Below are 13,568 nucleotides of genomic sequence, written 5' to 3'. Positions count from 1 at the left end.
TCTTTGTTGAAATAGAATTCTTCGCCATTTAGTCTTAGAAGGCGTCTTCTTAAATTCATGTCAAAATCGTATTTTTGTAAAACGTCCAACCCAAGAATTACGTCATCTTCAATATCTGTCACAAGCACTCGATGGTCAAAGACAATCTTACCGATTTCAAGTGAGACGTTAGACGAACAACCGCTTTTTCTCCGGTAGCCGTACGCAGAACCCACTTAGTTGACACGACTTGGTTAGTACGCTCAATTACGCCGGGTTTTACTATGCTCCTAGCGGCCCCAATGTCCAAAAGAAACACGCATCTTCGGCCATTTATTTTTCCACCTAGGAGAAGACTGTCATTCTGGTGCTTCAAGGTCTTCGTAAATGCGATAAATTCGGGGTCTTTTTGTCCGTAGGTCAACGTTTGCCCCGTTACGGCGACCCTATCTAGTTCTCCTGTTGTTGACGTCGAGTACTTGGGGAAGGAGTACTTTTCCTACACTGCCTCCTCGTGTGACCTAGTTCGCCGCAATTCCAACATCGTAGCCTTCGTATTTCATTATCGAACTTGGAGATGATTCCGCAGACGGGTTCTTCTAGAGATTCTGACGAATCCGTTTCTTCACGCATTAGCCGAACCGTTCCCTGTCTGCTATAGGTCCGTTTAACAGTTTCGTACTCCAACGCACGAGCCAATGCATCAGCTAGCGTCTGAGGTCGGTCAAAGCGTATTCGTTGTTGGGTATGACTGTCCCGAAGTCCATCAGTAAATGCCTACACCGCCAACCTTTCCATCAATTCTTCTGGAGTATTAGGATAGGCCAGTCGGGGCAGTCTCGCAATATCGACTTCGAATTCTTGTAGGGATGCCGTTGGTTTCTGTTGACGGGTTTTCAGTTGGATGTGATACACCGCTGTTAAATGAGCCTCGCCGTAGCGCAATTCCAACCGTTTTACCATCTGTTCATAATCCGCCAACTCTTCAGGGGAAAGGGTGTTCAAAATGTCACATGCATCTCCACGAAGCGTAACGGTGAACGCAGTGGCTTTTTCTTCAGGCGCCCAGTTATTCGCCTTAGCAGCCGCCCAAAATTGCTTATGGTATGTGGCCCATGAGGACTTTCCATCAAACGTTGGTGGTTTTACTCGTGTTCTTGACTCTATACCGCTTCCTTGGCTGATTTGTCTGGCTTCGTTGAGTGTACTAGATGCACCCTTTCGGTTTGGTTTTGTCTTTCCATTAAAAATCAATTCTTCCAGCACTTTTATCTTCTCCTCTGTTTCTTGAATATTCTTGATAAATTTTTCTTGCCATTTATTTTGCAATTCACGTTTCAAACTTTTACTGTTTTCTTCCAATTTATTTTCCAAACTTTTACGGTTTTTTTCCAATTCACGTTTCAAAGTTTTGCTATTTTGTTCCAATTTTTCTTCCAATTTATTTTCCAGACTTTTACTATTTTCTTCCAATTGTCTTTCAATTTATTTTCCAAACTTTTACTGTTTTCCTCTATTTCACGTTTCAGACTTTTACTATTTTCTTCCAATTTATTTTCCAAACTTTCACTGTTTTCTACCAATTTATTTTCCGAACTTTTACTATTTTCTTTCAATTTTTCCAATATATTTTCCAAAATTTTGGTCATTTGCGACACTTCGTCTTCGAAGAGGTACGTTTCAGGATCATGGCCATCCTTTTACAACGCCTCCGCGAGCCGCCACTGAAGTTCCGCTTTGTTACCACTTGTCGCTTCATCCCTTTCTTCCAACTCTCTTCTTAACTCGGCTACTTTTAATTCGTATGACTTCTTGCCATTGTAATGTTGTTTACTTAACCGCACACCTGACACCAGTTGTAATGTTCGTGGGTTTAACAAATTAAATTTTAAGAAGAACACTATTGATTTACACTAATTACTATTAAATTTAAAAGCACTATTAAATTATTACTAAACTTCGGTAATTATTCTATTTATTTACACTAGAGTTACTATTCACTCTTCTATTTATTTCACTTCTATCACTGTCAATTTATCTCTTGATCCACCTCTGCAACGGTCAATTTATTTCTACTCCACTTCGGCGATCGTCTCTTCCTTTTTATACTCCCTTGCCTCCTTTCGGGAACGATCTCCAGCCATCAAGAGAAGTCTCGTTTTTTTTGAACGGTTTAATTGCTTTCCCGGAACGCAGGTACGACTCACACGTTTACAAATACGGCGCACATGAAGAAATGCGCCCGCGGCTAGTCGGCGAATCGATAAGCCGCTCACACACACATGTGCCCGATCGCACACAATCACGCTCGTGGTCGCTACAATACTTTTACATAATCGATAGAATTTTTATGAGGCTTGGATATAATAGAAAATGTCGAATTAAAATAATGTCGTGACATAATAGTAATGTTTCTTAACAGATTAAAATTATGTCCCTACATATTAATANATAATTATGTCTACACATAATAATAATAATTGAACGTTATTCCCATACCTTCTCATGTATTTTGAATTAATTTTAAGTCAAGACATAATTTTAATTAATTTTTATTATGTTGGGACATAATATTACTTAAAAAAAATCTGCTGCATTTAAAAAAATTCTTTTTAATTTTACCAGATAAAATTCTTGCTATTAAATAGCAAAACGGCTTGCCATATGATTTATTGTTTTATTAATTCAAGAGAATCATAAATTATTTTTAAAAATTGTGGCCTGTAAACATAATTCAATGGAAAATTTTAGGCTATGCAGTACTTTTCTTTCGAAACTACGGATACAAATCAACTCGCAGCTGAAAATCAGTTTCAAGAAAGACTTGTACTCGCTGCAAATGATAAGGATGCAGCAACTGTTCCTTTAAAAATTGACACACTGAGAGGAGCCAACGTTCTCTGCTTTTCCACGTGTAATAGTATGGGGAATTGATCTATGAAATCCAGGATTTCGTCCTTACAACGATAGGGTTCAAACCCTAACTATGTTTAAGCGTTAAAAGAAAAAACGGATACTAGAGGTTTACTGTTAACTTTAACACTTAATCTAACCTAACAAATAAACAATACAGTGATTGATTATTAATTGATGTTCTATTGCTGAATTAGTTTATTGAACAGGACAAAGTTTAAACTTTAAAGGAAAAAACGGCTACTGGAGGTTTGTTGTTAACTTTAACACTTAATCTAACCTAACAAATACACAATAAATGAGAAAAAAAATACAATACAAGTACTGCACTGATACTAGTAATCACCAGCTCATTGGGCAGCGTTGCGGGGCGTATTTGTGAACCAGGACCGAAACTGAATTTACTTATATTTTCAACTACGTTTTCCTCGAAGATGGTGAAAATTTGGACATTCAAACATTTACTTAATTTTCATGTTTTATAGCGCTCTATCACCTCCTGCAAGCTTAGCACTTATGTCTGTTACACCCTGTATATCCCAAATAATTATGTTATCACCTTAGTAAAGCAGTAATATACTACTGCAGTTGTCCAAAGACGAGTATAAACCACACTGTATTAAATCTGTCGTCCTCACATGTTTCTACGTGATCCCTGTCTTGGTATTTCGCCACCTTACCTTAGCCAAAACACAAACAAAAACAAATAGGATACCAGTCGCTAGCCTATCGACGTTAAATGTACCATTGAAAAGAAGCAAGTAAAGAGGACAATTATTATTGAATACATATAGTTTTGATTTATTAGCTTTAATTTATATTTACATAACATTTAAAATTAAAACAAAAATAATTTTACATATTAAAATGAATATTTTACTTTAAAGTACTGTATATAGTCAGTTCAGTTATATTGTTTTGGTAAAACTAGAAATAAATAGTAAGGTAATGGAAAATATTTGTTGGTCGTACTGATAAATAAAAGTTCTCATAACTAAATTGTTATAGTTATAACAGAGAGTATTAGTAAAAAATACTATTTTTTATTGAACTATTTTCCAACGATACCTGTACGGAGTTGGTCTTTATATAAAATTGAATATCATACCATAACGGCACCGCAACGCTGTTCGTATCTCTTTCCTATTTAAATCTAAAACTCACCTTTAAATGAATGTGCTGTAAGGAACTGAGATCGGACAGAGCAGCCCATGGAACGTTTCTGATTCCATTAAAATTTAAATTTAGCTCCATTAAGGTAAGCAAGCTTTCAAAAGTCCCCTTTTCAAGGTTGTCTTCAATTTTATTAAAGCTTAAATCCAAGCTCAAGAGAGAGTTCATTGAAGGCCATGATTTTAGAGGTAAGCCTTTCAATTTATTATGAGACACATCAAGATGAGACACAGAAATAGGTAGCTGAAACAAACTTTGCAGATTATTTCCTTTTATTAGCAAAGTCCTTGTACTACTCAAGCGAGTAAGAGCACTCCTGGCGATGTCCTCCAATTCATTGTAATTAAGATTCAAATGTAAAAGCGTAGGCATCGTACCAAATGTTCCAGGTTTGATTATCTTGAGTTGATTATAACTTAAATCTAATGTTCGCAGTGAGAATAATGTTTGAAAAACTGCATTGAAAATTTCTGTTAAATTATTATGGGAAGAATCAATAGTGTGTAACTCGTACAACTTAGGAAAAGTTGCTTTTGGTATTGTAGTTATTTGGTTATAGGACACGTTTAGAACTTTTAAACCGTGCATGTGGGTAAGCGGAATCTGCAAAGACAAAACCATCAAAATAAATTAATATATAAAAAATAATAGAAGCTGAGATTATTTTTTACCTGATTCATTTGTGATAATAGGTTATGAGATAACCGCAATTCAGTTGCGTAACTAACTTCGTCAAAACTCTTAGGGGAAATTTCACTTAGTTTATTGTTAGATAAATCAAGTACCGTTATGTTAACGCAATTTTGAAATGCCGACTCTTGAATTTTTGATATATTATTTTTTGATAAATTAATTTCTGCTAAATACAGATCCCTAAATGCGAATTTTTTTATTTCAGAAACTTGATTCTCTGACACATCTATCACCTAAAATATTAATTGATTTATTAATAGTGTGTGAATAACATTTCATAAAACGGTTGTATTTCTTAGATAATTGGGAGGAATACAGAATAAGTGAGCTCCTCATATTAATTATGTTTCGATCTAATATGAACCCATCTGAAACAAATCAATCAGTGTCACTATTTTTATCACTATCCACATATTGAATACACCGAACGATTCGATAAGCTAATTTTCTAATTTAAATTACTTAAAAGTTATTTTATACATTATGGTGAATTTGGCACGGGATTTCTAGATTTGAATTTTCATTCTGCATCGCGCGGTGCAGGGCTTATAAGATCAGAAGTATATTGAGTAGATCAGGGATGGTCAACTTGTATGTATATAGGATCGACCTTTTCCCCTGAATAATTTGCCTCGGTCAACTATTTAGCACAGACACGTGAAACTTCAAACTGAAGTGAACTTTTAGTAGGATTATTCAAAATCGCAAACGTACATATGTTGGGTTTCATAAAGAAGATAGTTTTGTTTAGAAATTCTATGAGGAGTAATTATAAAAATATACAGATTTGCATTTCTTTCTACTGTTCCGTCTTTAATGAAAATCTTCTATCTTCCTATTTCCAATTAAGGAATCATAATTTGGTGTATATATATTAATTAAAACTGAGGGTCATGCACTATATGTCATGAATAGCAACCATTACTTGAAGCATATTTAGCTAATATTGAAGGCATTTTAAGCAACTTTATGTTGTTGAATTGACAAGTAAATTTCAAAAACTTGCAGTAATAAAGAGTTAGGTAACTACAAAAGATGTCGCAGAAATAGCAACATGTTTTTGTTAGTCCTTAAATGTTGTACTGCATGATCAACTAAAACTGTTCTGCTGAAAACATATTATAAAATGTTACTACAAAGTCATCAGGAGTGAAATTAACTGTAATAAGGTGTGGACCGGTGGGATAATTTTTTTTAAATCGACTGCACATTTTTTACAGTGCACCTTGAAAAAACCTCAAACTAGGGGCGAAACGTCGGTGCTGTTTTAATTATATTTCTTTTTGCCCCCTAATCGGCTCTAATTATTTTATTATACGAAAAGGGAAGTAGTAAATGAATAGTGTCAACCTTTCACATCATTGTATGTAGAAAAAATCGCCAATTATCTAAGTTTACAACGGAATTTAGAAATATAGTTTTAAAGTGCATTGATTAATTCTTATAAATAGCATGCAGAATAAGTACATACTTCCACAAATTTCAAATTGTCAAACATTTGATAGTCAATTTTATTAAGACGATTCCTTGCTAAGTCTATTGTTCCAATTTTTGATATAGTTCCAAAAGTTTCTCTGCCAATATCATTTATTTCATTGTCTGAAATGTATAATCTTCTTAGAAAACGAAGTCCTCTGAAGGAATTTGAGTCGAGTTTCTTAATTTTGTTATGAGAAATGTTCAACAGTTTCAGAACAGAGTTTCTCGCAAAAGTTCCACTGAAACAAAAAATAATTTTTCTTGCCTTTAACAAATAAATAATTTCAATATACAAAGTTCAGAATAACTATGTAACTAATAATTTTGTATCAATAATATTATTGATTTCAACTGAAATGTTTCGACTTTTACGTGATGAAAATCCAAATTTAAATATAGAACCACTTAAAGGTTATCACGAACCTTTTATTTCGTAACAAATGTTTCGCCACAGCATTGTTTCCTCAAACCAATTGAATATTTACCACTGATTGTAATTCCTGCTTGAGTTACTTAACCAGACGTTAGTCGCAAACGCTTTCTCAACGTTGTTAGTTGCAATGCATCACACAGATATATCATGAAGTTCATTGTTTTTAATATTTATTTATCATTGTATAATGTTTGTAACGACGTCATCATCATAAGGTCGTCAGTCCTAAGACTGGTTGGACACGTACCTCCACTCATTCCTATTCTGAGCTAAACATCGCATTTAGATAACAACGTATAATTTATTAAATTTCTTTTAACTAAATTTGTTTTGTATGGATATTATGTATTAGTTGGCCTATTGAATGAGAATTTTGAAAATTTCATCACAAACAAAACATTTTCAAGACTCTAATTTAGTCTTTGCTGTTTTTGCTACACATTTAACCCCAGGAAACTTGGGTTATCAGAGCATCTTCCTTTAGTTACCAGGTAATAGATACTGCGTCGTCCGTCAGGCAAGCACAACAGTCTTTTTCCCTTCTGTACTTGGTCTTCAAGATGTTCCAAACCGCCAAATCTGCGTTTGAACTCGGACGCGATACCACGGCTCATTCTGAGATCCTTTGAAACGCAATGGGCCCTCCAAATATCCTGTTAACGTGGGGGCCTTCCTTTATGAGCTCTTCGAATGTGGGCTCGGAAGGAATAGTTCTTAATAATCTGGCCCGCGCCTCCTCTTCATTTGCACCGGCGAATGGAGCCAAGCGATTAAAATGGACTACCTTCGGCTTCCCATTTGGAGTTTTCTTAATTCGGTAGATCACGTCGTTAATCCTCTTCACTATCTCATAGGGTCCTTCCCAATTCTGTTGGAATAGTCCACGGCGACGACGAGGATTATACAACCAAACAAGAACTCCAGTTTGGTAACCACCTGCCGTAGCGTTGATGTCGTAGTTTTCTTAAATCCTGTCACTAGCAATCTGCGCATGCAGGCGAACTGACTCGTGGATATCGTTAAACTTTCTTCGGTAGTCGTAACTACCTTCCAAAAAGGACACTGGCAGGTGTTTGGCCAGTCGTTTCGTGGACAGATGAACGGTATGCCATTAAGCCGATTCGAAATTCCTCCCTTGGTCTGAGTGTAACTCCAAGGGCACCCCAAAACGACTGATCAGCTCTTTCACCAGCTCCTCAACCATGGTTTCCGACTCTTGGTTCTGTGGGAATGGACCCGCCACATCGATTGTGATTCGTTCGAAGGGGCCACCGACATTATATTGACGTATTGGCGCCCTTGACCTTTTCTGTGGTCCATTACTCGCGGCACAGGTGGTACACTTCTTACATCAGTTCCTGACATCTTCCTTACAGTTCACCCAATAAAATCGCTCTCGAACTTTCCCAAGCGTCTTATTCACTCCAAAATGGCCACCACATGATCCAGCATGAAGATACTGCAACACCTCTCTAACCTTGTTTCGAGGAATAACTAGTTGCTTCCTATCTTCCTCTCCATCTGGACTTTCAACAACACGCTTCAGGATGCCATCCTCCAAAACCATTCAGTCCCACTGAGCCCATAACGATTTTAATACTTGGGTACAGGAAGAAACTTGCTGCCACGTTGGCCGTTTTCCGTCTTTTTTCCATTCCATTATCTTCTTCAAGTCCGGGTCGTTTTCTTGGTCGTGTTTTATATTGTCAGGTAACCATTCGTCATCGATTACCGTGACGCGTCGAATTGCCTCTTTTGTTCTTTTCCATTCGATCACACTGCTTGGAGTCGGTTTGACGTCGAGTACTTGGGAAAGGAGTACTTTTCCTACACTGCCTCCTCGTATGACTTTGTTTGCCGCAATTCCAACATCTTAACTTTCCGGTTGCTTTATCGAACTTGGAGATGATTCGGCAGACGGTTTCTTCTAAAGATTCTGACGAATCCGTTTCTTCACATAGTGGCCGAACCCTTCCCTGTTTACTATAAGCCCCTTTAACAGTTTCGTACTCCAAAGCACGAGCTAATGCATCCGCTAGCGTCTTAGGTCGGTCAAGGCGTATTCGTTGTTGAGTGTCACTGTCCCGAAGTCCATCAGTAAATGCCTCCACTGCCAACCTTTCCATCAATTCTTTTGGAGTATTCGGATAGGCCGGTCGAGACAGTCTAGCAATATCGGCCTCCGTTGATTTCTGCTGACGGATTTTCAGTTGGATGTGATACACCGCTGTTAAATGAGCCTCGCCGTAGCGCAACTTCCGGAGAAAGGGTGTTCAAAATGTCACATGCACCTCCACGAAACGCAACGGTCAACGCAGTGGCTTTTTCTTCAGGCGCCCAGTTATTCGCCTTAGCGGCCGCCTCGAATTGTTTGTGGTATGTGGTCGTGAAACGTTGGTGGTTTTACTCGTGTTCTGGAATCTATACCGCTCCCTTGGCTGATTTGCCTGGATTCGTTGAGTGTACTAGATGCACCAACATCCCCTTCGATTGGTTTTGTCTTTCCATTAAAAATCAATTCTTCCAGCACTTTTATCTTCTCTTCTGTTTCTTGAATATTCTTATTAAAATTTTCTTCCCATTTATCCTCCACGTTTTCTTCCAATTTATTTTCCAAAATTTTAGTGTTTTCTTCCAATTTATTTTCCAAACTTTTACTGTTTTCTTTTAATTTATTTTCCAAACTTTTACTATTTTCTTCCAATTTTTCTTTCAGTTTATTTTCCAAACTTTTACTGTTTTCTTCCAATTCACATTTCAAGATTTGCGACAATTTTGTCTTCGAAAAGGAACGTTTTAGGATCATGGCTATTCTTTACAACGCTTCTGCGAGCCGCCACTGAAGTTCCGATTTGTTACCGCTTGTCGCTTCATCCCGTTCTTCCCATTCTCTTCTTAGCTCGGCTACTTTTAATTCGTACAACTTCTTTGCCATTGTAATGTCTTTTACTCAACCCCACACCTGATACCTGTTGTAATGTTCGTGGGTTTAACAAATTAACTTTAAAGACTCACAACGACAAACACTATTTATTTACACAAATTATTAGTACTTAAAAACACTATTAAATTGTTACTAAACTTGGGGAATTATTCTATTTATTTACACTACTGTCACTATTCACTGTGCTATTTATTTCTTGATGCAACGGTCAATTTATTTTTAGTCTTTCACTTCTACAACGGTCAATTTAATTCTACTCTTTCACTTCTACAACGGTCAATTTATTTCTACTCTTTCACTTCTACAACGGTCAATTTATTTCTACTCTCGCTTCTGCAATGGTCAATTTATTTGTACTTCACTCGGCGATCGTCTCTTCCGTTATATACTCTTTTGTGTCCTTTCTGGAACCTTCTCGAGCCGTCCGGAAAAGTTTCGTTTTCTTCGAACTGTTTAATTGCTTTCCCGGATCGCAGGTACGACACATACGTTTACAGATACGGCGCACATGAAGAAAGGCGCCCGCGGCTAGTCGGCGAATCAATAAGCCGCTCACACACACGTATGCCCGATCGCACACAAATACTCTCGTGCTCGCTACAATACTTATCGCTCCTCCTTCTTTTTGTTCTTACATTTTAGACTAATCAACATCCTAGTGCTGCTTAACCTGAAGATGTCAAAATACGATACAGCTATCGTACAAGCCAATAAAGAAAATCTTAAAATGGAATATAATCATACCAACATCACTTTACAATGAAGATCACTAAAAGAAAGGAGTTAGTGGAAGATACACGCTTCGACTTGTACAGGCGTCGATAAAGCAACACTTAAAATTGGTGTTCTGTATCATGGAATTACACGTGCGACTAACACCCATCTAAAAAGGTACTACGAATATTTGGGGGAAACTTATCCTTTTTATGTAATTAAAAACAAAAAATGTAAAATCAATACTTTTGCAGATATGACTTATAAAATAAATTATTCTGATAGAAAGATAAATTAAATAATGAAAGACAGTCAGGAGTTCATATGCTAATTTGTAGGCCTTGCTCTGTAGTTTATATCGGACAAGCTGGTAAAAAACTTTAAAAAACGGATGTTAGACCACAGAAATAGTTATGAAAAAGACAAATGCTTATGGTAATTGTGTTACAAGTGAAGGATTTCTCTTAACGATAATTTACAAATTTTGCATATATGCATGTAATGAAGGGCAAAATTAACCTTCTAAGAGAATCTTGAAATCAATAGATTTAATAGTAATTAGAATAAGTTTTGAATGGCCATGTTGAAGGTAGTAACTTTCCTCTTTTGAATTCATTTTAACTGAATACTATCCGCCAAATATTTATGGTGTACATTTATGTAATGCAGATAGGTATTACAATCAGTAATAAAAATTCAATTCGTTTGAGGAAACATATACTATAAAATAAAAAGTTTTTATACTAGTACATCGTTGAACCTGCAGAGAATCTGATTACACCTCATCGAAGTTGTCTTTTAATATAATATGGAAATATACATTACACATATATAAATGTACTGAAATTATCTATTTAAAATACTCACCGGGGTAATTCTTTTAAATTATTTTGAGAAACGTTGCACCATCCAAGCTTTATTAAATCACTCACGTGGCTAACATCTAGCCTACTAATATTGTTGAAACTTAAATCCAGCACCTCCACTTCTCGTAAACCTTTAAATTGATTCTTCTTCAATTCTTGTATGGCATTGTTATGAAGGTTTAATACTTTGAGCTTTTTCAGTGGTTGTAAGCTCTCAATTGGAATAAAATTTAAGGAGCCGTCTGTTATTTCAAGATGAACAAGTTTATCGCTTATCGAACTAGCGAAAGCATTTTTTGGAAGCTCACTCAGATAATGTCCCGAAATTTGAAGTTTGGTTAGATTACCTAGAACCTTTAATTGTATATAAATAATGATGCCATTGAAACAAACTGATTAAGAATAACAATAAAGAATAACTATAAAGTAACGTATGAAAGTACTTTTTCTAGATGTAAGGACTTCTTGAAAAGCGAAAGTAGTCACCAAGCCTGCCTCAGTGGAGAGTAACTCCCTAAGGAACGGTAGGCAGCAGTATTGACCACGCTTCCGTATTGGTATAGTTTTACCAATTTATGAAAATTAAAGAGATGATTTAATAAATGATATACTTAAAAAGAATAAAAAACCCGACTGCGGTGGAAAAATACACCAAGTTTAAATTATTAAATAAATTATAGGTACTTACAACTAAAAAGCACAAAACAAGCAGCAACAATAGAATAGAATGAGAATGATAACACCAATGACAGTCATGGAAGCAAGTTTATGTTCAAAAAGAGATGCCGGATAAGTAGTATCATTGTAAATGAAGGAAAGCTGTCAAATGTATTTCATAGTAATGTTTTGTTAGACCGGGATGTTTTTCGTCGACTATTACTATTGTAAACTTATATGAAATATAAATTTTATTATAACTCAACGTTTTTGTTGAAATCCGTTTAAAAGGTCTAAGTGCATCAAAAACTTTTTCCTTTACTTTATGTATTTTATGATATAAATTTTAAAAGCTAATCTTACAACTAATCTGCTTAGTGTCTTTTTTCAGGTTGTCTTTAGATCAGCTTCTAATACGTCTAGAAGAAAATGAAATTGATGCAGGTGGTGCAAATATATTTATTGAACCCTCAAACGAAAACACCGTTGAATCTAAAGAAGTGATGCGTCAGATGAAGAATTAGGCGTCATATGATTCTAACCACGACGTTAAATTAGACCTATTCCGCAACAAAGTAATGCTTCTGATATCGACTCAGATGATAAAACACTGCCGTTATCAGTCCTTCAACAATACTGGATTTCCAATAGGCATACCGAAAGAAGCAAGCCAAGGAAAAGTAAGAAGAAACAATATAGTGGACCAAAAGTACTCCAAAAAACAACATGAACACCTTATTTCAACTTAAAAATCCTTCCCATGAATCATACTTTGCTAAATCTCCAGTTTGTATAGAAATACCTGGTAATTGTGGTGGTTTCTTGGCTTTGTATGGGAATGGCTTCTGGCCAACGCGAAAACCGATCGACGCAGGTAAGACAGTACTTGTATTATTCAGATTTTGGCATGGCCACGATGTCAAGATGCACGTGCTCGAATCGGCAGGATAGTGAATCGAACGCACGATACGTGTCGCAACACTTTCGTACGTTGACACGAACGCACGCACGATCCGATTCACGACAGTCTTTGTTAACTTACGGTCACACGTAACTCTCGGATACTTGTTTTACTGTTGCGTAAATGCCGGGGTGGGAATGACAATTCACGTTGAAGACTTCTCTTCGTAATGGCTGCGGAACCCACGGGCTAGCTACTCGCGTTGACACGTCACACAACAGGCAGACGTCAGACGCCAGCATTTTGACGAGTTTCAACTGAAGAGTAGAGGATTAACTTTCCATTAGCATTTTCAATTCATCGTTAACTCGCTGATCGGAGGCAAGTGAGTCCAGGCTGAAAACTGGTTCGATGGCCTCGATGTAGAATATTGCGTTGGCAATCCCGGGATGTGACGAATATCAGTAGTACATTGTCCAATGAAGTCGAGTAGCGACATTGGCGTGGTGTCGACTGCTTGTCCTTCTTGTACGCAAATGTTAAGGGCTTGTTGTAGGTGAAGATTGTAAATGCCCTTGCTTCTACCATGTGACGAAAGTACTTGGCTACTTCGTAAATAGCAAGCAACTCACAGTCATAAGCAGCGTATTTGTGTTTGGCGCGATTGAGCTTCCGGAAGAAGAAGGCAAGCGATTCCTAATCGCCACTGCAATGCTGTTGTAAAACGACCCCGACGGTGGTGTCGGTAAACAAAGCCATTGGTACGACGTTGTCTCCGGTGTTCATGTAAATGACATCTTACCGTTGGCTGGTCAT

General features: G+C 36.7%; 1 protein-coding gene across 2 annotated transcripts in view; it reads right to left on the bottom strand.

Moving 5' to 3' along the window:
- LOC108742466 (toll-like receptor 7) overlaps positions 1-13,568 on the bottom strand; it is a 64,221-nt gene that overhangs the window by 25,211 nt on the left and 25,442 nt on the right. For both annotated transcript variants that reach the window (XM_018477694.1, XM_025975782.1), the window contains 4 exons: positions 11,196-11,548; positions 6,230-6,476; positions 4,737-4,991; positions 4,057-4,668 (listed from right to left, as the gene is read on the bottom strand). In XM_018477694.1, the coding sequence (XP_018333196.1) occupies positions 4,057-4,668; positions 4,737-4,991; positions 6,230-6,476; positions 11,196-11,548 (1,467 nt within the window). The remainder of the gene's footprint in view (positions 1-4,056; positions 4,669-4,736; positions 4,992-6,229; positions 6,477-11,195; positions 11,549-13,568) is intronic.

This window comes from Agrilus planipennis, unplaced genomic scaffold (assembly GCF_000699045.2).
Source record: "Agrilus planipennis isolate EAB-ADULT unplaced genomic scaffold, Apla_2.0 scaffold312, whole genome shotgun sequence".
NCBI classification, from domain to species: Eukaryota; Metazoa; Arthropoda; class Insecta; order Coleoptera; family Buprestidae; genus Agrilus; species Agrilus planipennis.
This window is presented reverse-complemented; position numbering and strand designations above follow the sequence as displayed.